Source organism: Oncorhynchus nerka, linkage group LG19 (assembly GCF_034236695.1).
Source record: "Oncorhynchus nerka isolate Pitt River linkage group LG19, Oner_Uvic_2.0, whole genome shotgun sequence".
NCBI lineage: Eukaryota > Metazoa > Chordata > Actinopteri > Salmoniformes > Salmonidae > Oncorhynchus > Oncorhynchus nerka.
Window position 1 is genome coordinate 20033834 of NC_088414.1, and position 27728 is coordinate 20061561.

Sequence of the window (27728 nt, forward strand, 5' to 3'; positions counted from 1 at the left end):
TAGTCTTGACGTTTTTAATACACGGTTACCTGTACATATGAGGAAAAAACACTAAAATTAAACATTTCGAAATTATAATATCCCTTTTCATTAAGCAATGAAGTTAACACTAGATTCATTTCGTAACTAATCAATCATACATATATTAGATCACACAAAGTAGAAAGAAAAATGAATTAAAAAGTTTAGCATTGGACTGTACACGAGTCCACAGTGTGTACTGGATGGGGCATTAGGGAAACTGGGTGGTACCAAATAAGACAATTTTGATCGTAATACTTAGCATATAAAAAACTACAATTAATTATTACACAGGTAGAATCCAGAGGCTTAGCAGTCTTGAATTATTTTGGTACAAAACATACATAAAAACCTGGCATTTCTCATTTTTGTCCATAGCAAGATGCAACATCAAATTTCAAATGACACATTCACGATCTTTGAACATTTTCAGTATGAAAACAGAGCAGAAAAACAGGGACAGTTTTCCTGTGATAATGACTCCATGAAAAAAACTTCTTTGATTTAATGATATATATATTTTTAAATAAAGTATTTAGTCAAGTATCTGAGCATACATACATAGTTTTACAAGATAGCAAAGGCAAATAACTCACAAAATGCAACATCCCCTTTCCCATATCAGATTGTAATAAATTATTCATTACATTTTCATATGCCTAAAAAAAATTCATCTAAGAACTACAAGTTAAACGCCTGTCAAAATATTAGAGAATCCATCTTTGTTTCAAAAATGAAATAAGATATTGCACCTTTTTTAAACCAGAGTACAATAAAAGACAATGGAAAACAATACAAAGCACAACAGGAATTAAATTAGGAATTGACTGCCATTTGCCAACATCTCTCGTATTTTGCAACAAAATTATACATTTTCCTGTAACAAAATATCACAGTTTCATCTCACTGAATTAAAATGCTTTTTGTAAAAGGAAAAGAAAACATTTTTACACATTCTTAAAACATCTTATGACAAAACAAAAATTAATTCAAGACTGCTAAGCCCATAATTGCGATTTTATTGCAACAGAACTAGAAAAAATAGATTATATTGCGTTTACTGAAAAGTTACAACTCCGGGGTTCGTTTTGGCAATGTAATTTGAATCAAAAAGGAAAAAATAGAAAACAAAACAGCTCTCTCATAAGTCCAAAAGGGATCCCGGAAATTGTCAATTCAAAATAATGGTGTACACAAGTATTTAGTAACAATTAAATGTTCCTGATTTAGAAATATTCTTTTTTTAAATTGTATAAGTCATTCTACAGCTAGTGTTTCTCACTAAGAAAAAAGTAAAAGTCTTCAAGGCGTTGCAAATCTAGAAACCTCTGTTACAAAAGGTTTTGTTTTCATCCTCTCAGTGATTCAAAAATCTTCAACTAAAGGGTGTCCTCTCTAATGATCCTGCAAAACAGGTTCACATCAGTGACAATGGACAGACATACATTTACATGTGCAAGTTACAGTTCATCTCCTTACAGAAACAACTTAGTTAAACAGGTGGAGAGGGTGCTAAGAGTTGGGATGGGTTCTCACCTGAAGGCCTGGGGCCGGTGTCTGCTGTGCACCCTGGCCATAGTAGGCCCCCTGCTGTCTGTAATACTCCACCCAGGCAGCACTGTAGTCCGGAGGGGAGCTCTGCTGGGAGCCGGGGCCTGCTGCCTGGCCTGGGGAGAGGGTGAGCACAGGGTAGAGGAATGGGGGTGACAGAGGAAGGTCAGGGGAGAGGGAGTTGGAGGCACCAGAGCATAGAGCACTACTGACAGCATCAAACAGCAAGCAGAAATCTACTTCCTCCGATGTTGTGCACTCAAAAGGCAAGTCTATTGGAGGAGTTTGGTGGCCACGTGGGTGTAATCTTACTCTGTTTCTTGTAGTAATCCTCCCATGCTTTGCTGTAGTCAGAGCCACTGCTCTGGGCTTGGCTCTGCTGACCTGGGCACAATAAAACAAGGATGAGTCAATACAACACCTACCAAACTAGCTACCAAGATCTCCCCAATTAATGTGTTTGGCGCCATAAATTCAATTTCTTCTGACTCAAATATATTCAATTATTCAAACAAATGCGAATGTACATTGGTGATAAAATCAAGAGTCTGCTCATTACACATTTAAAATGGCATTGATACACTCAGCAATCCAGCTGCACAAACATGTAACCAAAATGGTATACTTCTGACTACAATCATCGGCGTCAAATGGTGTCAAGGTGACATGACATTTCTGGCCATAGACTCAAGTTCCTTTGCACAAAACTTCTTTAAACAAGGGCAGGGGAAAGGTTTGAGGTCCGGTTCCGAGGTGTATACTGCGCACAACCCTAACCCTTAGTGGTGTTACACAAGCGAGAAGGGGTAGGAGCTCCCTTCTCTGATCTCCCCCAGAAGACTGACTCTTGCCTATCTTTTTAGAATACGGCTCCCATGCTTTGGAATAGTCCATCTGGCATCCATTGAGACCTGCAACCAGACAGATAACACTGTTGGAGGACAGAGTTACTGCATGAGGGTCTTTCAATGGAGGCTGAGGCTTACCATCCAGACATGTCCCACTGTATCCTATTGCTTGAGGCCTCTACCCAAACTTAGCCCAAACCCTAACTTGAACTTCCATCGAGTGAAAATTGGCTTTGAAATTTGAAGAAACAAAGGAAAAAAATGTAAGTAAACCCATATCTGGACGGTTAGTCACATTCGGAATGCAAGAACTTCTCTGCCCCCCTCTTGAGTTGAATTTAAATGCACTGCAGCATTGCCAAAAACCAGCCTTCAGTCTTTAATCTCTCATTCCTTGTATTCCTAGGAAATTTCTGTTCAACGTGTCGTCAGTAAGCAGAACAGAGAGCATAAGACATAGCTAGTTTTAGTCCTCCTTCCACCTCTTTGTCCTCTTTCATTTCTCTGGGAGGGACTGTTATGCCCAGCATTATTTTGATGATTACATGATCTCCATATATCAAGGAATTGTAGTGAAATGGCAGACCGATATTGGTATTAAGTGTTATGGGTATCCCACCCGGATCCTAACTGACTTACTGGGGTCCTGCTGGCCCGGAGTCTGCCATGTCTGATATGTTGTGCCCCATCCTCCTGTCAGGAATGTCTGGGGTCCACTAACACCACAAAAACAGAGATAAGCATGTTAAGACGGTTTAAGAGACCTACGGTCACAGTTTATATTTATACTAATTGTGTTGGCATGGGAATTGTTAAATCATTGTTTTCATATTTTGGTCAGTGTAAGTAGCAGCCGAGAACGTAGATGAAGGCATGTTAGCCAAATGTAACAGTAGTAAAAAGTGTGGAGACCAAGAAGCTACTCACTTCTGATGCGGGGTAGTTGGTCCTTGTCCGAATGGGTTCAGACCAAAACTGCCGTTGCCCCCCATTCCTGAGGCCTAGACGAGAGAGCAAGAAAGGACAGGAGAGACCACACTTGTGGTTAAACGGGGGTGAACAGGCAAGGCCAAAGGGCAGCGCTGGCCGCTGACGCACTCCATTAAGTCCATTTGATGGATTCTTCATGTTTAACCCCGGGTGACATACTGGTGGATGGTAGGGGCACAAGAACCAGTTGCACCCCCCCTTTGACATGTGCCCTCATGAATATCAGGTCAGACAATAGTTTTTTTGGGGGGGGGTATAAAAAAGGACCACCTACCCCAATCTTCTCATCGATCAGCTGGCGGGCCATTTCCATCTGCTGGTGGGTGCCGCGGATGGAGAAGATGCGCACGTTGGGGTCAGTGTTAGGTGGCGGGTTTCTCTGCAGCTCCACGTGCGCTCCGGACTGCTGGTTGATGTTCTTGATGGTTTCGCCACCTTTTAGGGAAGAGGAAATACACAAGTTTACATTTTTAGCACCAATCAATCAGTTGGTGGTTTTTACTAACAGTTCTTCCGCTACTGTCTGGTTCTTAAAAACCACCAACAGGTCTTCCTCTGCTGTCTGGTTCATAAAAACCACCAACAGTTCTTCCTCTGCTGTCTGGTTCATAAAAACCACCAACAGTTCTTCCTCTGCTGTCTGGTTCATAAAAACCACCAACAGTTCTTCCTCTGCTGTCTGGTTCATAAAAACCACCAACAGTTCTTCCTCTGCTGTCTGGTTCTATCCTTTAGGCTTCACCATACGTACCTAAACTCAACCGACTGAGGGTTAGTTGTAGTGATACCTACACCTTCATCCCCATTCTATTTTAACATCCGTGCTAATCAGAGACAAAGGACGACAACACTTCTTCCCCCACGCTGACGAATCAGACGGCAGCTTCCTGACGTGAAGGAGAGCAATTAAACCAGCAGGAAGAAATGAAACTTAGATGGGGGAGAAAAGACTAATTAAAGCGTATCCTCTTTCTGGGATGTCGTTAGTCTCCTTTTGCTTTCCCGACTCCATGTTGCGTTGTGGGGAGGGGGGGGGGATACAATTACAACCCCTCTCCCCCTCCTGCCATCCCAGTGAAAGGAGCGAGGGGGCTGTCCCAACATCAATTACACATTTGTTCACTGGTGGCTGACACTGGGCTGACCCCAGCTGACCTCGCAGTAAAAACGCTCATCCAAACCTCTCCTCCTCCCGTAGCCTCTTCCCTGCTGCCAATAGACTACACATGGGCCATTAACCCATTGTCAACCAAATGAAACTTCTGCCTTAATGAAGCCATTATGAGGTCCTCCCAGTCAGACAGCAGAGGGGAATGAAGAGCCACACTATTCATTTCATGAACTGGGCCTCGCTGGGACCACATCATACGGCCTTATTATTGAGACTGGTTTAGTAAGCTGGACAAAAAAAGGAGGGGATATAAAGTGCAACTGGCGAGGGACTTAGGATAAGGGGGAGGGAGCCCAGACAAGTTGGCCAGCACTATGGGAAAATCAACCAGGCGCTTAAACTAAAGTGCGAATCAAATAAAATGTTTTGTCAAATGCTTCGTAAACAAGTGTAGACTAACAGTGAAATGCTTGCTTACGAGCCTTTCCAAACAATGCAGAAAAAAATAAGGAATAAATACAATGAGTAACAATAACATGGCTATATAAATGCGGTATTAGTACTGAATCGAGGTGCAGGGGAACGAGGTAATTGTGGTAGATATGTACATATAGGTAGGCATGACGTGACTAGGCAACAGGATAGATAAACAGTAGCAGCAGCGAATGTGATGAGTCAAGAGTTCATGCAAAAAAAAACAGTTAATGCAGATAGTCAACCAAGAGCTACACGGACTAACTATTTAGCAGTCCTATGGCTTGGGGGTACAAGCTGTTCAGGGTTCTGTTGGTTCCAGACTTCGGTACAGCTTGCCGTGCGGTAGCAGAGAACAGTCCGACTTAGCACACGCTCCAGCAGGTATATCTCTAGTCACCCCCAAAACCAATTCTTTGGCCGCCTCTCCTTCCAGTTCTCTGCTGCCAATGACTGGAATGAACTACAAAAATCTCTGAAACTGGAAACACTTATCTCCCTCACTAGCTTTAAGCACCAACTGTCAGAGCAGCTCACAGATTACTGCACCTGTACATAGCCCACCTATAATTTAGCCCAAACAAGTACCTCTTTCCCAACTGTATTTAATTTATTTATTTTGCTCCTTTGCACCCCATTATTTTTATTTCTACTTTGCACATTCTTCCATTGCAAAACTACCATTCCAGTGTTTTACTTGCTATATTGTATTTACTTTGCCACCGTGGTCTTTTTTGCCTTTACCTCCCTTCTCACCTCATTTGCTCACATTGTATATAGACTTGTTTATACTGTATTATTGACTGTTTGTTTGTTTTACTCCATGTTTAACTCTGTCGTATCTGTCGAACTGCTTTGCTTTATCTTGGCCAGGTCGCAATTGTAAATGAGAACTTGTTCTCAACTTGCCTACCTGGTTAAATAAATGTGAAATAAATAAATAAAAAAGATGGCTGGACTCTTGGGACAATTTTTAGGGCCTTCCGCCGTAGAGGTCACCCGATTAATTAGGGAAGATTTCAAGTTCATAAAATCGGTAATCTGCCTTTTTGGACACCGATTACATTGCAGGCAGACCACCTGTTACGCGAGTACAGCGTCAATGGGGCCTTGTGGCTGCAATGAGTCAAGGTTAAGATACAAGCTAGCGTTAAACTTAACTTATTTAAAAAAAAGTTTTATAATCTTCACATAATCACTAGTTAACCTAGTAATATCATCAACCATGTGTTGTTATAACTAGCTTGTCCTGTGGTGCATATAATCAATGCAGTGGCTGTACATTTATCATAGAATCACAGCCTACTTTAACCCAAACGGGTGATGATTTAACAAAAGCGCAATCTTGGCACAAATGTACCTAACAATAATCATCAATGCCTTTCTTAAAATCAATACACAGAAGTATATATTTTTTAAACCTGCATATTTAGTTAATATTGCCTGCTAACATGCATTTCTTTTAACTATGGAAATTGTGTCCCTTCTCTTGCATTCAGTGCAAGCAGAGTAAGGGTATTTGCAACAGTTTGGCCTACCTGGCTCATTGCGAACTGTGTGACCGTAACTCATTTGCCAGAATTTTACATAATTATGACATAACATTGAAGGTTGTGCAATGTAACAGCAATATTTAGACTTAGGGTTGCCACCCTTTCGATAAAATACGTTCTGGTTCCGTATTTCACTCAAAGAATAAACTTTTTGTTTTCGAAATGATAGTTTCCGGATTTGACCATATTAAATGACCAAAGGATTGTATTTCTGTGTGTTATTATATTATAATTACATCTATGATTTGATAGAGCAGTCTGACTGACCGGTGGTAGGCAGCAGCATGCTCGTAAGCATTCAATCAAACAGCACTTTACTGCTTTTGCCAGCAGCTCTTAGCAATGCTTGAGGCACAGCGCTGTTAATGACTCAAGCCTTTCAACTCCTGAGATTAGGCTGGCAATACTAAAGTGCCAATAAGAACATCCAATAGTCAAAAAGGTATATGAAATACAAAATGGTAGAGAGAGAAATAGTCGATGTGTCATAATTCCTATAATAACTACAACCTAAAACTTCTTAACTGGGAATATTGAACCAACAGCTGAGCAAGGAACGTACATTAGCTTTTTTTTTTTTTTTTTTTTTTACATGGCACATATTGCACTTTTACTTCTCCAACAGTTTTTGCATTATTTAAACCAAATTGAACACATTTCATTATTTGAGACTAAATAGATTTGATGTATTATATTAAGGTAGTGTTCTGTTGTAATTGTCATTACAAATATGAAAATCCGCATCGGCTTTTTTTGGTCCTCCAATAAAATCGGTAACGGCGTTGAAAAATCATAATCGGTCGACCTCTATTCCCGACACCACCTGGTATAGAGGTCGTGGATAGCAGGAAGCTCAGCCCCAGTGATGTACTGGGTCATACGCACTATCCTCTGTAGCGCCTTGTGGCCGGACGCCAAGCGGTGATGCAGCCAGTAAGATGCTCTCAATGGTGCAGCTGTAGAACTAAGGGGCCATGCCAAATGTTTGTCTCCTGAGGGGGAAAAGGCATTGTGTGTGGACCATTCCTTAGTGATGTGGATACCGAGGACCTTGAAGCTCTCGACACGCTCCAATACAGCCCTGTCGAAGTGGATGGGGGCGTGCTCCGGCCACCGTTTCCTGTAGTCCACGATCAGGTCATTTGTCTTGCTGACAGTTAGGCAGCTCTACCATTTAGCTCAATGCAGATGTTGCCTGTAATTCATGGCTTCTGGTTGAGATACATACGCATCGTCACTGTGGGGACGACCTTGTCGACGCACTATTAATGTAGCCGGTGACTGAGGTGGTAAACTCCTCAATGACATCGGATGAATTCCATAACATATTCCAGTCTATGCTAGTGAAACAGCCATGTAGCTTAGCATCCGATTCACTACTTCTATATTGAGTGTGTCACTGGTACATCTTTTTTTAGTTTTTGCTTGTAAGCAGGAATATACACTGCTCAAAAAAATAAAAAGGGAACACTAAAATTAATGAATTAATGAAATATTCTTATTAAATAATTTTTTCTTTATAGTTGAATGTGCTGACAACAAAAATCACGCAAACATTATCAATGGAAATCAAATTTATCAACCCATGGAGGTCTGATTTTGAGTCACACTCAAAATTAAAGTGGAAAACCACACTACAGGCAGATCCAACTTTGATGTAATGTCCTTAAAACAAGTCAAAATGAGGCTCAGTAGTGTGTGTGGCCTCCACCTGCCTGTATGACCTCCCTACAATGCCTGCGCATGCTCCTGATGAGGTGGCGGATGGTCTCCTGAGGGATCTCCTCCCAGACCTGGACTAAAGCATCCGCCAACTCCTGGACAGTCTGTGGTGCAACGTGGCGTTGGTGGATGGAGCAAGACATGATGTCCCAGATGTGCTCAATTGGATTCAGGTCTGGGGAACGGGCGGGCCAGTCCATAGCATCAATGCCTTCCTCTTGCAGGAACTATTGACACACTCCAGCCACATGAGGTCTAGCATTGTCTTGCATTAGGAGGAACCCAGGGCCAACCGCACCAGCATATGGTCTCACAAGGGGTCTGAGGATCTCATCTCGGTACCTAATGGCAGTCAGGCTACCTCTGGCGAGCACATGGAGGGCTGTGCGGCCCCCCAAAGAAATGCCACCCCACACCATGACTGACCCACCGCCAAACCGGTCATGCTGGAGGATGTTGCAGGCAGCAGAACGTTCTCCACGGCATCTCCAGACTCTGTCACATGCTCAGTGTGAACCTGCTTTCATCTGTGAAGAGCACAGGGCGCCAGTGGCGAATTTGCCAATCTTAGTGTTCTCTGGCAAATGCCAAACGTCCTGCACGGTGTTGGGCTGTAAGCACAACCCCCACCTGTGGACGTCGGGCCCTCATACCACCCTCATGTAGTCGGTTTGTGACCGTTTGAGCAGAGACATGCTGGAGGTCATTTTGCAGGGCTCTGGCAGTGCTCCTCCTGCTCCTCCTCCTTGCACAAAGGCGGAGGTAGCGCCCCTGCTGCTGGGTTGTTGCCCTCCTATGGCCTCCTCCACGTCTCCTGATGTACTGGCCTGTCTCCTGGTAGCGCCTCCATGCTCTGGCCACTACGCTGACAGACACAGCAAACCTTGCCACATCTCGCATTGATGTGCCATCCTGGATGAGCTGCACTACCTGAGCCACTTGTGTGGGTTGTAGACTCCTACTATTCTTATTCTACCACTAGAGTGAAATCACCACCAGCATTCAAAAGTGACCAAAACATCAACCAGGAAGCATAGGAACTGAGAAGTGGTCTGTGGTCACCACCTGCAGAACCCCTCCTTTATTGGGGGTGTCTTGCTAATTGCCTATAATTTCCACCTGTTGTCTATTCCATTTGCACAACAGCATGTGAAATGTATTGTCAATCAGTGTTGCTTCCTAAGTGGACAATTTGATTTCACAGAAGTGTGATTTACTTGTGGTCAGATTTGCCAAATGGAGGGTGAGGGAGAGCTTTGTATGCGTTTCTGTGTGTGGAGTAAATGTGATCTAGAGTTTTAGCCTCTAGTTGCACAGGGGACATGCTGGTAAAAATGAGGAAAGATGTCTCCCTGTATTAAAATCAATGGCCACTTGGAGCACTACCTCCAGCTATGTATTTTGTTGTTTACTTATGTCCCGATACAGATCATTGAGTGCAGTCTTAGTGCCAGCATTGGTTTGTGGCGGTAAATAGACAGCTATGAAAAATACAGTACCAGTCAAGAGTTTGGACACATCTACTCATTTAAGGGTGTTTCTTTTTTTTTCTTTTTTCTACACTGTAGAATAGTGAAGAAATCACAACCATCAAATAACACATATGGAACCACGTGTTCAACAAATCAAAATATTGTTTATATCCGAGATTCTTCATAGCAGCAACCCTTTGCCTTGACAGCTTTGCACACTCTTGGTATTCTCTGAACCCGCTTCACCTGGAATGCTTTTCCAACAGTCTTGAAGGAGTTCCCACATATGCTGAGCTCAAAGCTCATCCCAAACCATCTCAATTGGGTTGAGGCCGGGTGATTGTGTAGGCCAGGTTATCTGATGCTGCACTCCATTCTCTTTCTTGGTCTAATAGTCCCTACACAGCCTGGAGGTGTGTTTTGGGTCATTGTCCTGTTGAAAAACAAATGAAAGTCCCACTAAGCGCAAACCAGATGGGATGGCGTATCGCTGCGGTACCCATGCTGGTTAAGTGTGCCTTGAATTCTAAGTAAGTAACAGTGTCACCAGCAAAGCCCAATCACACCACCTCCTCCATGCTTCGCGGTGGGAACCACACATGCAGAGCTCATCCATTCACCTAGTCTGCATCACAAAGACGACGGTTGAAACCAAAAACCTAAATTTGGACTCATCAGACCAAAGAACAGATTTCCACAGTTCTAATGTCCACTGCTTGTGTTTCTTGGCCCAAGCAATACTTCTTATTGGTGTCCTTTAGTAGTGGTTTCTTTGCAGCAATTCGACCATGAATGCCTGATTCACGCAGTCTCCTCTGAACAGTTGATTTTGAGATATTGGTTACTTGAAAGCTGAAGCATTTATTTGGGCTGCAATTTCTGAGGACGGTAACTAATGAACTTATCCTCTGCAGCAGAGGTAACTGGCTTTTCCTTAACTGTTGCGGTAATCATGAGCCAGTTCCATCACAGTGCTTGATGGTTTTTGCAACTGCACTTGAAGAAATGTTCAAAGCATTTGAAATTTTCCAGATTTACTGACCATGTCTTACAGTAATTTTGTTTCTCTTTGCTTATTTGAGCTGTTCTTGACATATGGACTTGGTCTTTTTTACCAAATAGGGGTGGTATACAGAAGATGATCCTATCTTGTCACAACACAACTGATTGGCTCAAATGCATTGAAATAAATTCCACAAATTACCTTAACAAGGCACACCTGTTAATTTAAATGCATTCCAGGTGACTAACTCATGAAGCAGGTTGAGAGAATGCCAAAAGTGTGCAAAGCTGTTAAGGCAAAGGGTGGCTTCTTTGCCAAATCGAAAATCTATTTTGATTGGTTTAACACTTGGATACTACATGATTCCATGTGTGTTATTTCATAGTTTTGATGTATTCCTTATTATTCTACAATGTAGAAAAAAGTTAAAAGAAAAATCCTGGAATGAGTGGGTATCTAAACTTTTGACTGTTACTGTAGATATAAAATCTTTGTAAATAGTATGTCTGCAGCTTATCGTGGGGTATTGTTACTCTGCCATGAAAACCTACAGACTTCCTTAACATTAGAGATACAGCAGACCAGCTGTCGTTAACAAAAAGAAACAACCCCCCTAACTTTACCCGAAGCAGCATTTCAGTCTTGACAATGCATAGAAAAAACAGCTCGATAATTATCCATGTCCTTGTTCAGCCACAACTCAGAGAAACATAGGATATTACAGTTCTTCAGGTCCCGCTGATAGACTCGAACAGAGCCTGTACAGTTTCTCTAGTAATTGTACGTTCGCCAATAGAACCGAGCGTAGAAGCAGTTTATTTACTCGCCAAAAAAGTCAGGAGTCCAATCATTTGTCTGCTTCAAGAATGTTTTTACTTTCATTTGCAAAGAAAGTAAATCCTTGAATATGAGTTGTGGACACGAGAGTAGAAGTACTCTTTCAGTTGAATGTTTATATCTCCACAGTTAACATAAACCACAAAGAGATGGGTCTAATACCTTACACATGTTCAGAAAATCTTTTTTACATTTTATACCATTTTATACCTTAACCGGACGATGCTGGGCTAATTGTGTGCCTCCCTATGGGACTACCAGTCATTGCCGGTAGTGACACAGCTTGGGATTGAACCCAGGTCTGTAGTGACGCCTGAAACAGACCGCTGCGCCACTCGGGAGGCCGGAAGATGATAGTTGATGACTTGTCTAGAGTTGAATCCCGCAAACAATTACCCCCCCAGCCAGTCACTACAAAGACAACGCTCCTACATGTCAGACTCAATCTCACAAGCACAAACATGACTCGAGCCACGCTACCTACCATGGTAAATTCCCACCCTTAAAAGGGGCAGGTGAATTTGTCACATCTGTGATATTTTGGTTAAATGACTGTTTAAAAATACATTTTGACAGTCTACCACATTACTTCTTACTAGTAATGCATTTATTGCTTCAGAAACATTACAAAGCATGCTCAGCCGTTGTTTTGTTGGTGTAATTTTAGCAGGGGGAAAATGTTGGCTGGTAAAAAAAAATGTAAAAAGAGGCTGGTAGATTTTTTTATCCATCTACCTGCCACAGTGGCTGGTGGAGCAAAAAGTACATTTTATGCCCTGTATGTGTGGGTGGGTGGCGTGAGCCCCAAGTTACCAGGCTGTGTGTATTTGGGGGTGTAATCAGTGGGTCAAGCAGCTGCATAAAGGCATCGTAAAGATATTAATCACCTCAGTCTCTAAGGCCAGGCTGACAGGACCCAGACCCACAGTCATATTGGACCAGTTCATATGCTAATGCAGGGAGGGGGGTTCGCAGGGGGACGCAACGCCCAGGTTTATTCGCCCCCCCACCTCACAAAAGCCACTTGACATTTCTATTGCCTTGTTTCTAGCATAGGTAAAGAGCCCCCCCCCCCCCCCTCTCTCTAACTCTAACCACACCCACCACAGCACACACATCCATAGGACAGGGACACACTCAGGGCTCCTCCGTAAGCGCAATGGTCAATGACTTTTAAATAGCTGGCAATGGAGTGAGCATGAATGGCCAATAAGCTAATTCCTCTCATTCATTCCCTCACTCCACTCCATTGAGCTGAAAGGGCCTCATTAGATGCCAGGAAACCTTCCACGTGATTGAAGGCTGTTATTATGAACCTTTAACAATTAATGTCACATTACATGCATTATCCCTGTCATTAAGCCCTTAGGGATGGGACACAATGCCACTTGTGCTGCATGCATGAGCCAGTGGAGGGGGTGCGGTGAGGGGGTGGCTGGACCCACACCATACGGGCTCATTGTGCAACTTTAAATGGCATTTCATCACGAGAGAACAAGCACAAGCTAATGGCCTGGCAATGATTCACTTTGGGCATAATCAAGGTTCTTGATAAATTGCTTATGCCTCTTTAAGTGATGAAGACCGCTGGTAAAAGAAAGAATCGACTGAAAGACAACATTATGCATTAAGGCTTGGTTTTCCCCGAGAAGGCACAGTAGAGGATGGCCTCGAACAATTTTTATAAAACTTTTCCTTTTGGAAGTACACACACACTGAAGGGTAAAAAAAAAAAAAACGTCAATTTAAAAATAAACAATATTTTGCTCAACTGAACTTTAAGGGCTTTCAAGGAGTTGGTCTGATGTCACCGGACTCGCACCTTGTTCCCACCCCCCCACTTGTTCCATGTCATACCTGGACCACCATATGACATGTGCCGTTTGTTCATCTACTCAGGTTTTAAATGAGGCGAAAATGAGACCAGAATAGGACTTTAAATGGGTTAATGGCTTTACTCAAAAATACATCCAAATGACAAAGATTGTTTTTGCTGGTGATGGATCTTGACAGCACCAAATGTAAAACTTGCAGAATAATTTACTCACTGCGTTTGCTTTCTCACCTTTTCCAATCACCAGGCCACACTTGTCGGCAGGTATCGAGTACGTCACTTCCTGCAGTCCACCAGGCGCACCCATGTTCCAGTCTCCGCGGCCTCTGCCCCGGCCTCTGGGCCCCACGGGACTCCCAAAGCCATCCCTCTCCTGTAGAGAGGAACCAGTGGGTGAGAACAGGCTCCTAGACACCGACACCACAGCACAAACATTTGACACACCTCAACACCCCCCCCCCCTCCCCCCAAGTATCACCAGTGCAGCAAAATGTTGTCAAATTAAACAGTTCAGATTGTTAGGCATTCTCTTCAAATTCATGTGACTTGCATTATTTTACCTTCGACCCGATAGAAAGAGTAAACCATGGGATATGACCAAGAGCGCCACCATGTGGGAGATTCTCTATGTTCTAGGGTTGGAGACATGCCTCAGAGACTAAGCTCACCCACCCAGTGTACATTCTCTGCTCAGGGGCAGTGGGTCAGGTGACAGAAACTAGAAAGGAGGTGGAGACCCACTGCCCTGTTACCTGTCTGTACACCTGTCTGAGGAGGTCCCCCCCACCACCCAGCCACAGGGCTAGGGGGTCCAGAGAAGCTTGAGAGGGGGCCAGGCTGGCCCTGTCCGGGAGCCAGCCAGCTAGAGAATGGGCTGGGGAGGCCTGCTACACAGGCAACAAGGAGTTTAAGGGGGGCTTAGCTTACTTCAGAAATACTGTAAGGCAGGAGTGAACCAATCTGATACGATTCATAAGGGGTTGTTCATTTCACGGCAAAATATTTAAAGTAAAAAAAGTGGAATCCGTGCTGTACCTGTACCTGTGCCGTTTGGACCAGCTCGTTGATGAGATGCACTGCATGCTGGCAACGGTCAGACTGGCCCATCACCTGGGCAATCCGGTCGGGACTGATGCCATCGTCTGAAGGAGAGGGGGACACTAGTCAGAACTGTTACATTAAACATGGTCCTTTGTAGCCCAGTTGGAAGAGCATGACACTTGTAACACCAGGGTAGTGGGTTTGATTCCCAGGACCAGCCATAGGGAAAAAGTATGCATGCATGACTAAGTCGCTTTGAAGTGTAATCGTGGCACAGCCTCACTGAACATTACAGATTCTCCAATATATGTGTTGTTACAGCCACCATGTGAGTCAATTGAAGAACAAGAAAGGCAAACAAGAGATTCCAGATAGATTCAAGACTGAGGCCATCACTAACATTGACAATTGTATTAGCCAAGCACAAGGGAAAACACCTTTAGTAGAGGGGAGCGGTCTCACCTGGTTTGAACTGGATCCTGACCCCAGAGTCATTCTGGATCTTCTTGATCATCTCTCCGTTCCTGCCAATGACGATGCCCACAGCAAACCTGGGGACTGCCACATCCAGACTGCTTCCCCCCAGTCTGGAGCCAAAGTCTCCCCTGCTGGCCCGGAAGTCTCCCTGGTCCTTGTCCCGGATGATCTCCACCACCAGCTCTCGTGCTTGCTGCAAAACACCCATGCCACCAGCACAGAAATGTTTACATATTTTAACTGTAATATACAGTTGTATATTGTGGGAGGGGCTAGGTCCACATAATGGTGCAACTTTTAAAAAATCCCAAAAGCTCTGACGAAGGCCGTGTGGCCGATACGTAAGCTTATTAAAGATCGGTGATACTATCAAGAGCAGTGTGCGGTTTCCTTTTTCCTTCATCTTGTTCAATTGTTGCCATGCACCTGCACATTAGATTGCTCAGACGTGCGAGTGCCTTTTGGATTGTTATATACACAAAGGCTGATTGATACCTTGAATCCTCTATCCTTGCCTTTTTCAAACTCATTGGTCTTCTGACACGTTTTTATGCTTTACAAAAATAGAAAACGCAACAATTTCAACAGTTTTACAGAGTTACAGTTCATAAGGAAATCAGTCAATTGAAATAAATTCATTCGGCCCTAATCTAGGGATTTCACATGACTGGGGAGCCCGGCCCAGCCACTCAGAATGTGTTTTATCCCCACAAAAAGGCATGATTACAGACAGAAACACTCCTCAGTTTCATCAGCTGTCCAGGTGGCTGGTCTTAGACCATCCCGCAGGTGAAGAAGCCAGATGTGGCGGTCCTGGGCAGGTGTGGTTACACGTGGTCTGCGGTTGTGAGGCCAGTTGGACATCTTGCCAAATTCTCTAAGATGACGGAGGCAGCTTATGGTAGGGAAATTAACATTCAATTCTCTGGCAACAGCTCTGGTGGACATTCCTGCAGTCAGCATGACAATTGCATGCTCCCTCAAAAACATAAGACATCTGTGACATTGTGTTTTTTAACAAAACGGCACATTTTAGAGTAGCCTTATTGTCCACAGCACAAGGTGCACCTGTAACGATCATGCTGTTTAATCATCTTCTTGATATGCCACACCTGTCAGGTGGATGGATTATCTTGGCAAAGGAGAATTGTTCACTTAGAGGGATGTAAATAAATGGGTGCACAAAATGAGAGAAATAAGCTTTTTGTGCGTATGGAACATTTCTGGGATCTTTTATTTCAGCTCATGAAACATGTGACCAACACGTTACATGTTGCCGTTATATTTTTGTTGAGCACACGAGCAGGCGCGGAGTGTCGATATGAAGGAGGGGATCCAGGTTTCAGGGACTGACTGACCTGCACTTTGTAGGGGTCCCCAGTGATTCTCAGGGGTTTGTCTGCTCCAGTGGGCATGGGGCCATCCTGGATCATCATCATCTTCACACCGGTTCTCTCCTGTGGGGAGCAAACATGTTAAAAATCATCTGAACTACCTATTCCAGACGTAGAGGAAGTGAGATGGTTGAATAATGTTGACAATGAAGCACAAACGAGTAGATATCTTCTCATTGCTTATTGACAACTTCCTCCATTTCAATTACCAACGGTTTCTGAAGAACTGCCTAAACGAATGTAGTTAACTTCAATAACCCAAAACAGTGGCATAAGGAGACATTTATTTCGCCGCTTAAAAACAAATCACTAAGACCGGAGCATTTTGTTAATACACGTGTGCCTCAACCACAGAATCCACTGAGCGTCTCGTGGACGTACCTGCAGTTGTTTGATGGTGTCCCCTCCCTTGCCAATGACCAGGCCCACTTTGCTGGCAGGGATGAGGATCTCCTGGATGGCGCTGTTGCTGTCCATCTCGCTGTGGAACCCCGGGCCGTTCCGACAACGGTCCACAATCTGACTCAGCAGCCTCTTGGCCTGCCTGGTGGGAGAGGGGCACAGTCCACTCATGGCCATGTTCATACATAGCCAGACCATGCATACAAACTATACCTGATGGGTTTCTCCATGTGCAAAAACTAGATATTGAATAGTGTCAACGGATTGTAAGGTGGTGCCACCTAATAACAGCATTAGACCATTCATCCGGTGCTGGTCATTATGGTGGAGTTCAGGAGGGCGCCGCGTAGAGCATTACGATAAACCGACACAGCCTTCCTCTTGCCGAAGCATTTTGCTTAGGTCTGTAATTGTGGCCGATTTTTGCTAGACAACGTTCCCGTAGATTGTAAAAGCATTATTTGGTCAACAGTAATAGTCTATGCATTATGTTGATTCCTGCTATGAAAGTATATGCCGGTCTCCGCTTCGCTGCCGGCTCCCACTCCCCACAGCGCGCACAGAGGGAGAGATGCAGTCGGAGAAGCATCAGCATAGGACCTTTCTTCAAAATGCTATTGCGGGAAAAACACAGTTTTCAAAGCAACCAATGTTCTAGTTACAGAGCAGAGAGTGACAGCTTTCTGAGAGTATATCATGTATTTCTCACCTCTTAATATTGACTTCATGGCAACACTTTACAACCAGTGTAGGCTGTGTTGTATGGGTTTTATGCCACTGCGGAGCAGAGCGTGCTATTTACAGTGAATAGGCCTACATCACATAGCTTGGGCATTGCGCTGGAAAGCATTTGTGGGACTTTAGCCTACATTTACTGATACATTAATCAATTAGCCTACATTGCTATATAGCAATAATATCATATTTAGAGTTAGCAATCTAGCTAAGTGTTTATCAGCTGGCGAATAATATAACTTATAGGTCAATACGGACAAAGATTTCAGCAAATTCTCTGGAGCCAAAAATAAATCTGATAATTATGGATACTATTTTTAAAGGTTGCACATCAAAATATAAAATCATGCATTTCCAAGATATATTAGATGTAATTGCTTACTTTATCAATCATAGGCTACCATCTCAGTTGTCTTACTTGGTACTGGAAAAAAGTTTTGTCTAGGGAATCCTTTTTTGTTATCTGGCATAATAGTTCCATTTATTGTGACTGTGTTGCAATAAACTCAAGTTCTGATTTTCACGACTTGTGACTCGACCATTGGGGCCTTCTTGTGACTTGTATTTGCACTTGGACTGGATAGGCTACTATGATAAGCAGAATATTAGCAGCACTGGATGTGCTCAGCAACGAGGGTTCTGTTCTCTCGCAGTGGGAAGGACTCGCCACACCGGCACACGCAGCCTACATCAGCTGGTGAGCTGTGGAGGAGAAAGACATGTGGGCAGACAGGCAGGCACCGCTTGTAGGCGACAAGACGCCAAAGCGACTCGCTTGCTTCTCCGTAACCACCAGTCACCAGCCTACCATTTAGCTTTGCCTGGTTATGAAAAAACAAACTGTTTATGAAATTGAAAACTATACTATTGTGTTACCCTCCCAATTTCCCCAGTCTCCATTTAGTCTTCACTCTGGAATAAAAAAAACTACACAAATAAAACGGGCATTACAAAAAAGTAGCCGAGAGCCCGTCACAATTATTGTAAATTATATAATATGGTCAATCTGACAGGAGCAATAGCCAACTCCGTAGAGAGACCATTCATCCCTTCAAAACAGCATTACCGATTACACATAACTATTGAACATGATATAAAAAGTGTGCGTTAGCCTGTGTGAGAAGGACTTGTTTCATAGGCTATTACAGGCAATCACGACCACATTATTTTTGGTTTCACACAGACTAGAGCACTTGACCAGGACTCGAGCACTGGGGCTCAGTCTCATGACTCGACCTTGAGCACACAGGACTAGGCCTTGAGTGACTCGACTATGACCCCCCCCCCCCCCCATAAAAATATTTATAATTAAACCGCTGATTTACCATTACAAAAATTGTCCATTTATGGCCAAAAATCCATATTGTCATATCACCCAGCTCTAGTGCCACTTTGCTGAGCAGACATGTTTCCTTACAATATATTTCCATCTGATCACTATGTAGCCAAAACCAAGGTACCAAATCCCCGAGGGGAATGTGCTGTAACTTACTCAATGTTCTCTGGACTTCCGGTTAGGGTGCAGGCCCTGTCCATCATGCCGCCGCTGTCTGTTACACAACACAACGCTCCATTATACACACACCTCCATATTAACAGCCTACATGCTACCTTATTATTGATTCATGTTTATGAAGTCACATTGGTTTTTTCACTACAAAATGACTCAATATATTCATTGTGGGCGTATATATGGTTGTAGATAAGATTTGACAAGACTTGAGTTTCTCTCAGCTGAACCTGTTGAGCAGGTTGTGTCATGAGCTTGCCTCGTACTCAGGGTGTGCTTCTGGGCTTCCTGGAAACGCTATCACCGATAACAGGAAGGACCTTAGTAGCAACTCAGTCAAGTACCGACATGACAAACTAAGGTATAGAGGGCCACTGTCTCTTCTTTAGGCAGAACTTACCTGCAGCTATCTGAATCTTGCAGCCTGACTCCAACTGAATTCTCGTGATCTGCTCTCCTCCTCTTCCAATGACTGAGTGTGGGTGAGAGGAAAGGGAATTACAACAGTTAAAATGTCAATATCCCAGCCCGTGTTTGTTGCAAATGACCCCAAACAGTTCATGTGAGTACTGTAAGTTGGAGACAATCACTATAATGTGTGTGGGAGTATTATCAACAGCTAAATAGTGTTACTTACTGAATCCAACCATCTTATCAGGCACTTTGAAGTCTTCTGTCATAATAGCCCTGCAAGACACCACGACAACAATCAATGACCGAGGCCCCAGTACAAAACCATTAAGGGTGTATACCGTATCTACTGGGACGTAGTATGGCCTACTTATAAATAATAGGATTTTATTATCATACTTATGAAAGCTTGACGGGATAGTTCACCCTCAACCCAAAGATCCATCTCAGTGTTCCCCTAGGAATTTTTTCAGCAGCAATGACAAAGTGAGGTTTTGGGGGGTTGGGTTGGTAGTGGGCGTGGCCAATGGCACTGTCTCTGACCAAAACTTTAGATAACCTGACATATTTGCCGTTTTAAAGCAATTTTCCTGCAACCCTACACATTTTGCAACGGGGCTGAGAAAAAAACGTAAGCCAAAATAATATTTAATGCGAACGCAAAACGCAAGTATTATTTAATAACTTTGTCAAATGAACAATACATTATACAAGGCCTAAAGCTTAAGTTACAAGGCAATACTGACATTAACAAGACAATAATGTAGGCACCAGAGACTGAGTGTTCATGGCCCGAGTCCCTAGGGAGGAGAGAGTCAGTACTGCATCTCACCAGAGCAGGTCAAGAACAAAATGCAATTCATCTAAAACCCCTTCATAAACATTGAGCTGTTTCAATAAAAAAAATCTGCATTGTTAACCAATACTATTACAGATATCAGACCTACAGGAACTAAAGACAACAGAACCTCTGCTTCAGAGGTCTACGGAATTGGGGGATAGGGAGAGCAACACAGAAGGCTAAATGGTATTTGCCATGTTCTTATGCTATCTGACTGACTCAAACAAAATCAAATGGGGGGCTCCATGCCAGGACTTTTTATTTTAGGTTCTGCCCGTCTAGTTATTATGGGGATTGTTAGTTCTCAAAGATGATCCATTATCTTTACTACATATACATTATATCTGGTTTGAGTCTTTTAAGTTTACACTGAAATCGTTTTAGTCACGAAAAATATATAAATAAATGCATCATCTTTTTCTGGAGTGGCGGCCCGCCTCGGCATCTTATGTTGCGCCCATATTTCCCATTCATTTGGATTGATGGCAGCCGATTTCTACACAACATGGACTCTGGTCAACCTGAGACATGAAAACTTCCAACTAGGTATCCCTTTAATTCATGAAAGTGTCATTCTGTGCCAAACTTGATGACAAGAAGAACATGTGTTTGACTAAAACCACAAAGGCCTATTTGTTCTGTATGCAACTATCTGAGATGCTACTGGATACAGGGGCAATAGTGAGGTTCATAGCCTGATTGATCTACTGTTAAATCAATATCTACTCACACATCCATCAATCAATACAAAGTCATTTGAGAAGATGAGTCTCACCTTTGATGTACCATTCCACCCAGCTGGTTACCTACTGAGAAACGATATGATGGGAAAACAGGAAGGGGAAGAGAAACAGGGGGAAACAATTAGCTTGAGACCAAATTAACTCAATGCAAAACTCAAAAATACAGAATAACCATTGTGGCTGCAGGACCAAGAGAAGTGACTCCGGGTGGATTGGATAAAAACAGATGGAGATGGCTCTGTCTGACACACAGCAGGGGTGTGCACAGCTATGGAAATGAGGCGTGTGCATGGTTCAGAGATAGTACCCGGGTCACTGGTTATCAGCACAGACATGCATTTTGACAGGTTGCAATAAGCAGTGGACTTAAAGGTTCACTGAATGATATGGTGCTACTGACAGAACACCGTAAACGGATATCTACAAGGTTCACTACATTTTTACGGTCGTTTGCACATATTTAGTTGTTGGAAATGCATTGAGGTAAAGAAATGAAATGCCTATGAATATAAAGCATGTATGATGTGGTGTCAATTCACACTGCGGAGGACTTGCGCTTAACTTCAACGGTGTTAAATGGTACTTGTATGATTTAAAAGTGACCATTAAGGACCTAACAGGGGTGACCGATGTATTTATACAGCGCAACAGCAGACGGTTGTTACATTTCATATTTTGTGTAGCTTAACCTTGAGAAACTTGAAGAGCAAATTGTTGAAAACAAGTGAGTTGGCCAGCCAAACAGCCACCAGAACTGCACACAACTTATTCAGCCATGCATTCAGAGCGAAAATACACCACACCACGACAGGTTAAGAGGACAATAACTGACTGGAGTTTCTGCTTCACCGACACAAAATTGCCCAAATCTACATTTTGGATGCATATGGGTAACCACACGAAACATTCCACCATTCTGCAAAGCCACACCCTTGCGGGTTAGCTACAATTCCAGAAGAATCAACCGCCGACATACACAACAACAATAATAATAACAATAATAATAACATGGAAACAAACTAAGGACAGCTTGTCAAACATGCTTGGTGAATTGAAAACATTTTGTTGGTAAACAAGATAGGCTAGTTCAAATTTACTGAGTGTTCCATTGTCATATGCTTCTAAAACAGACTGAGTAAAGTACGCAGGAAAATACTGACCTACAGAGGGAAAACTATGAGCAATGACAGATACACACTTTAGACACAAGTATTAGGACAAGTCATGAATTCTTTCACAGACAAAATGCGGTGTACATTTGAAATCAGAAACACACCCAGCGCTAGAGGCCCAAAGGAAAAGGCAGATGTTGGAAAATGAAAATGCATACAGTTCAGTTACATTTCTAGTTTGCCAGGTTTCAAACTGCGAGAGCAAAACAGAATTGAGCCGGAATGTGAATCGAGGGCTTCAATACAAAAACGTAAAACCATGTTCACACTGACCTTTGCGACCATCAGACAATACCTCTTAACCCCTTATTAGATTAGGCCAAGCCATTTCCTGTTTTATAACATAAATGCTCTGACAGAACTGCTTCCTCAGGGAGAGGCTGGACATTAAGTCATGAGTAAAGCCTTACATAAGGTTTAGCTGACTTCTGTTGCTCCTGCTTTTACTGGGCCTGTAAGCTTAGAAGGTAATTTTCCACATCAAGGACCCCCCGAACTGGTCTCATCTCATCCCCTGCAATTCCTTCAAGGCAGCTGCAGCCCATTTGCTGAACTGATTCTGCAGCAAGATGTAGCAAACACTAACACCACAGAATTACAATTCCTATAACCACTGGAAGTGTGAACGCGAAGCCAATGCAGCAAGATCCTTAATGTAAGGGCTCACTCAATTACAATGAAATCCAGATCAGTTGTGCTGTCTATTGAATTGTTTTCATCTGTAAATACACGTCATTGGTCATTAGCATAACAAAAAGTAACCATAGACAATAGTTACAAAAATGAATCTTTATGAATAGCAACAACTGATATGAGCTCAATCAGCATTATCCACATTTCTAGAAGCACGGTTCCTTTCTCTACTTGGTGGACTTGCCTCTAACCACAAACCTGTTTCACTTGCTGCTGCTCGCTGCATTTGGCCTTTTTTTTTTTATCCCTTACAGCTTTGGAGGCATGTAACCTGCAGTTTGTGGTTTATCAAGCAACCAATGTCGATCAATCATATCTGTCGCAGCTCGAGCATTGTGCTGCAGGAGGAGTGAGGGTTAGAATGAGAAATCCCCTCAATGGCCTCTGGGTAACTAGGGATCTGCTTCTGTTCTGACCTAACAGTTAATTTACTTTGTGGTGTTGGACAGTAATCCTGCCCTGAAATAACACAGGACGAGGAGGCGAAAGCTCTGTCTGAATCGAGCTACAGAGAGGCAGAGCACTTCCCAACTCCTCCTGGCTAGTGGTTACTCTACCCACTTCCACATTTCCCCTCGCATTGGCACAAGGCAGCACCGATCCAAGCCAGCCCACTACTAGTACAATTACATGTCATTCAAAACGCAACAGACCTGCTATCCAGAGGGCCCCATTGCTTGACAAACATACTGGCTAGCTCCTACACCTTCCACAAATAGGCTACGAGACAGAATATACATAAACAAGTGACAAGAGCTCACATTACGTAGTGCCGTCATGACTGATCTCTTGACCTGGGGGTCGCTGGTTATCCTGGTCAGTTGGCTACACCACAGTCTCAAGACAGCTGAAATATGGAGTGGATTTAAAAAGCTAAGGTGGACCAATCAATTACTTCATAGTGTTTGCAATGGCACTTCAGACAACAGGGTTTGATTAAGCCAACACGGTATTTGGCTTAAGTGTTGTACCACAGTCCTCAACAAGTACGGTAAGATTGCATAAAAACCAGAAGGACCCTCACACTCGGTTGCAGCGCTCTTTCCCAAAGCCATTTGAAGGGTACCCAGTTGAGCATACTGTAACGGGGATAAGTGTTAAGGCTCATTAAAACAGGAGGATTGTTTTGTATAGTGCATGAGGGAGAGTGGAGAGACCCACTGCCACCGCCTGCTTACCTCCATCATCCATTGAGCGCTTCTGGCCTCCGTAGCCATAGAGAGAGGGGTCTAGGACTGGAGAAGAGTTGTTCATGTGGGGCATCTGGTCACCTCCCATCTTCGCCGCAATCTGAGGAGACAAGAGGGATAGAGGAGAGGGAGGGCTAGGGTGAGCACACTGATAGCAGCACATAACCGGTCCTAGATAATTAGACTAGTTATATCATTAGAAAGGTTTTATTTTACCTTTATTTAGCCAGCCAAACTATTACCCAAAACTATGTACTACTTTTCATGTTCTAATTTCAGTACATTTTTACTCAGTCCCCTACATCTGAAGGAACATGAAAGGCAGTAACTACCTAGTTATGAAACTAGCTATAGCTGCACCACATGCACATTTGATAAAAATACTGCTTGCAACCCCTCACCTGAAATTTTCCCTTTGCCAACACCAATTAACTACATGTATTCTCAGTAGATTGACATTCAAATCCAAACGTCGCACAAAAGCATGAGGCCAGTTTCTCCTAAAACCCCTCCTCCGCCACTACCTCTAGCCATTAAAGAAAGTATAGAGTTTCGGCAACATAGTCGCAAATTAGAAGCTGACAATTAGAGCCTTCCATCAACTTCAGCGATCATTATCTACTTCAGTGCCACCACACAGAGCTTCCTGCCTGCCTCTGAAAGTGAGAGGGGAGGAGAGAAAAAAAACAGCTTTCCAACATGGCTCCTGATCCCAGTTAGGGCTGAGCTGAACTGGGTAGGGGGCCACGGACTGGGTGAGTGAAGGCTCCCCCTCTTCCCTAGAGCTAAACCTTCTTTCTGGGAAATGTCTGGGTGGTATGTCAACACTGTGAGCCGCACACTGATAAATCAACTACCTAGCGAAAGGCTTGTGCCTAGAAGACTAGTATAGTCCTCACAAAACAACTGTTGCTGACTGTCAAGGGGGTTTGGGGCAGGCTAGTTCCATGAGGGAAGAAATGCCAAAGGATATTCTGATGCTCAGGGAACATGCCCGAGGTTGGCGAGGCCAGTTTGCTCTGAAATTACAGGTCAAACACTCATGTGTCAGGGGGTAATTCCGCTCTGCATACCACACTATGGCATTGATGTTAAGGTTCTTGAAGTAAAAAATATTTTTATTCTATTTTTCATTAAGGACTGGATGACATTTGCATGAATATTCAGCTATATCAAAAACATTGCGAAGTGAAAGATTCTCCGGAACTTTTATATAGTTTTTGTCCCGTATTTCGGAAAGTAGCACAAGGAAAAATTGGTCCTCGAAAAACTACAACACATATGTGTACGTGTACCACATCATTGCTCCCCCGCTCTGCTCTGGGTGCATCTTGTGCCTCTTGCTAGATGTCACTCAAATGACAAGGGGCTGAAGCTCATTGGATTGAACTCAAATTGCTTGGGGGCTGGCCCACGTGGGGGGAAATGGCACAGCTTCCAGAAAAAGTCCATTTTAAACAAGGGATTTCGTGGCTAAATGAGGTAATACAGTAATTCCACGCAGATTATGCATGTATTGAACTACACGTCGACCCATCCAGCGCAAAGCTGGAAATCTTTTGATATTTTATAAATCTAACCGAAAACAAAGTCAAAAAGCACTAACCGCTCAGCACTAAGAAGCAGTGTATTGAAAGCTTTGGTCTTCGTACAGGCTAGCAGTAAAATGGGCAGGGTCTCTGGACCTGTTCTACTTTTCCCCCTATGGAGTTGATAAAAGCTAAATGGGCAAATGGCATGGCTGTCCTATTCCTCTTCCTAGAAGCAGACCTGGGGCCTATAGGGAAGCCGCAAGGGACAGCACGGTGCCACGGTTATCAGAGGAAAACTAAAACCTGACCCACAAGCGTGATGCATGACTACAAGGCCACACGCTTGTAGCTCATGGGATACGCACACAGCTGAGAGTTGGGGGAAGAGACCTCGGGCATTATGAAATGGACACCAGTACACCCAAACATGTGCTTATGCCATATGTTCATCTGGGTTTATTTGCAGGAATGTGTCTTTCTCAGGGCGAATATATTGTGAATATCTGGGTTAGTGTCGATTATGGTAATGAAGACTAATAGTTGCTTTTAAAATACGCAGTTAGGAGGATTTCAGCTCATTATTTTCTGTCATATTTCCCTGGTCGAGACTATGTGAAAACAGGTGTGGGTTTTAGCCCTGGGAGTAAAGGCTTCACAAGAACTCGGCCCCAGTGCAGATGCCAACTAGGAAGGAATGGGGAGCGGTTGGCAGTTTTCCTTCACTGTTTTCAATAGCCTACGTCCTGAAGTTATAGTCATCTCGGGAAACGTTTACCATGTTGCATGCATGATACTGGTATTTTAAATTTAATCATTTGCACCGTAGTAGCTAACTGTGGTTTGATGATCAATTGTAATAATGTAGTCGAATACAGTGTTTGGGAGGTTAAAGATTAATAAATTCTGAATAACTACAGTGCCTAGCATTTTTTCATCATATGCCCAAATGACATTAGCTAACTTCGAGACGTCAAGAAGTAGCTAGTTAGCCAGCTAAAAAAATGCATAGGAAATATTGGACGTTTACAACTCGTTAACTAACTAGCTAGATAAGGTTAGCTAGTTAGTTACCGGTAGCTAATTCCAAGACTGGAGTAACGTTGTTGTACCGTTAGCTAGCCAGTAGCCACTGAGTTATAACGTCCAATACCATTTAGCTAGCTGACAGCCTGGCTGCAAAAAAAAGTTCAGTGATCACATTTTCGCTAAACTTTACGGTCAACATAAGCTGTTGCCGTTGCTAGTTAACCGTGCATGTTATCTGGCTTAATTTGTATAATCGAGGTTAGCTAGTTTTGCTACCAGACTGAAGCACTCGATAGCTTAACAGCTAGCCAACGTCAACTCGGTCCTGGATTCTGAAATAGTTTGACATGGCTACATCGCTGTAGTTAGCTAGCCAACTTATTTTATCCAGTGTAAATGTGCGAGTGGTTGCAATTTAACACATCGAGTTGTCTTGTTTTCTGCTATTAAGACAACTTTTGACAGCGCTTGGCTGAAATCAGCTGATATTTCTGGCTTCACCACGAAACTAGGCCACGGCCATACCGGTAGTTTCTCGACGCTGGTGGTAGAAATAGTTAGGTAGTGTTAACTAGCTTCAACTTATGTGGCTTTACAACAGGTTGCAATTTGTTGCTTATGCCTTGCTTTAAAATAAAGTTACCATCACCTCAGTTTCATGCAGTTGATTTCTATGTTGCGTCAATCATGCTTTGCCTAATTAACTTGCTTGTTATTTTGACTTTTTAATTGTGCGTATTTTGGTCCGCATTCTCATAATCTGCAGGCACAGCCATGCAGTCACTTGGACCTAGTGTGGCTAGTTAGCTAGCTATATATACGGGAGAAGTGTGTTTTTTAGAGTAAAGGGGGTTCTGTGGGTGCGCTGGTAGAAAAAAAAGTGCACTCCTCCACCACGCAGAATGGTCTTGTTCGTTTCTCGTCTGAAATCATTCGGTTTCTCTTCGTTGTAATGAATTACCTGTCGGGCCCGGTGTAAAGCGTCGGCGAAGCCATCTGCTTTCGTTCCAGGCTGAGCCACCGAGGCCTGTCCCTGTACCAACTCCGCCATCATCATCATCCCTACTACAGCAGCTCAGCGACACACCAAAAAAACCTTTAGACTAGCGAGCAAATCAAGCAGCACACGCGCCGACCTCAGGAAG

The 27728-nt window shown here is 43.4% G+C and overlaps 1 protein-coding gene across 8 annotated transcripts; it reads right to left on the minus strand.

The window, feature by feature from the left end:
- On the minus strand, positions 1 to 27728 carry LOC115101172 (far upstream element-binding protein 3-like). 8 transcript variants are annotated; one of them, XM_029620447.2, is made up of 18 exons: positions 27545 to 27728; positions 24014 to 24125; positions 21003 to 21036; positions 19613 to 19662; positions 19376 to 19447; positions 18958 to 19015; positions 16710 to 16872; positions 16293 to 16391; positions 14920 to 15127; positions 14452 to 14576; positions 14169 to 14303; positions 13648 to 13789; positions 3685 to 3845; positions 3348 to 3421; positions 3060 to 3136; positions 1885 to 1956; positions 1558 to 1688; positions 1 to 1416 (listed from the first exon to the last, which is right to left on the minus strand). In XM_029620447.2, the coding sequence occupies exons 1-18, from the start codon at positions 27641 to 27643 to the stop codon at positions 1387 to 1389; spliced, it is 1842 nt and encodes a 613-aa protein (XP_029476307.1). In that variant the 5' UTR covers positions 27644 to 27728; the 3' UTR covers positions 1 to 1386. The 8 variants fall into 8 exon arrangements, with proteins under 8 accessions (XP_029476307.1, XP_029476309.1, XP_029476308.1 ...); XM_029620449.2 differs by having other exon boundaries at positions 1 to 1425; XM_029620448.2 differs by having other exon boundaries at positions 14452 to 14558; positions 27545 to 27727.

Coding starts and splice junctions, on each gene's coding strand:
- LOC115101172 (XM_029620447.2), bottom strand. CDS start 27,643: ATGATGATGATGGCGGAGTTGGTACAGGGACAGGCCTCGGTGGCTCAG. Junction 14,577..14,919: donor CAGGATCCAGTTCAAACCAG/GTGAGACCGCTC, acceptor AGTTCTGACTAG/TGTCCCCCTCTCCTTCAGAC. Junction 1,957..3,059: donor TCCGGGCCAGCAGGACCCCA/GTAAGTCAGTTA, acceptor TATTGTGCCCAG/GTCAGCAGAGCCAAGCCCAG.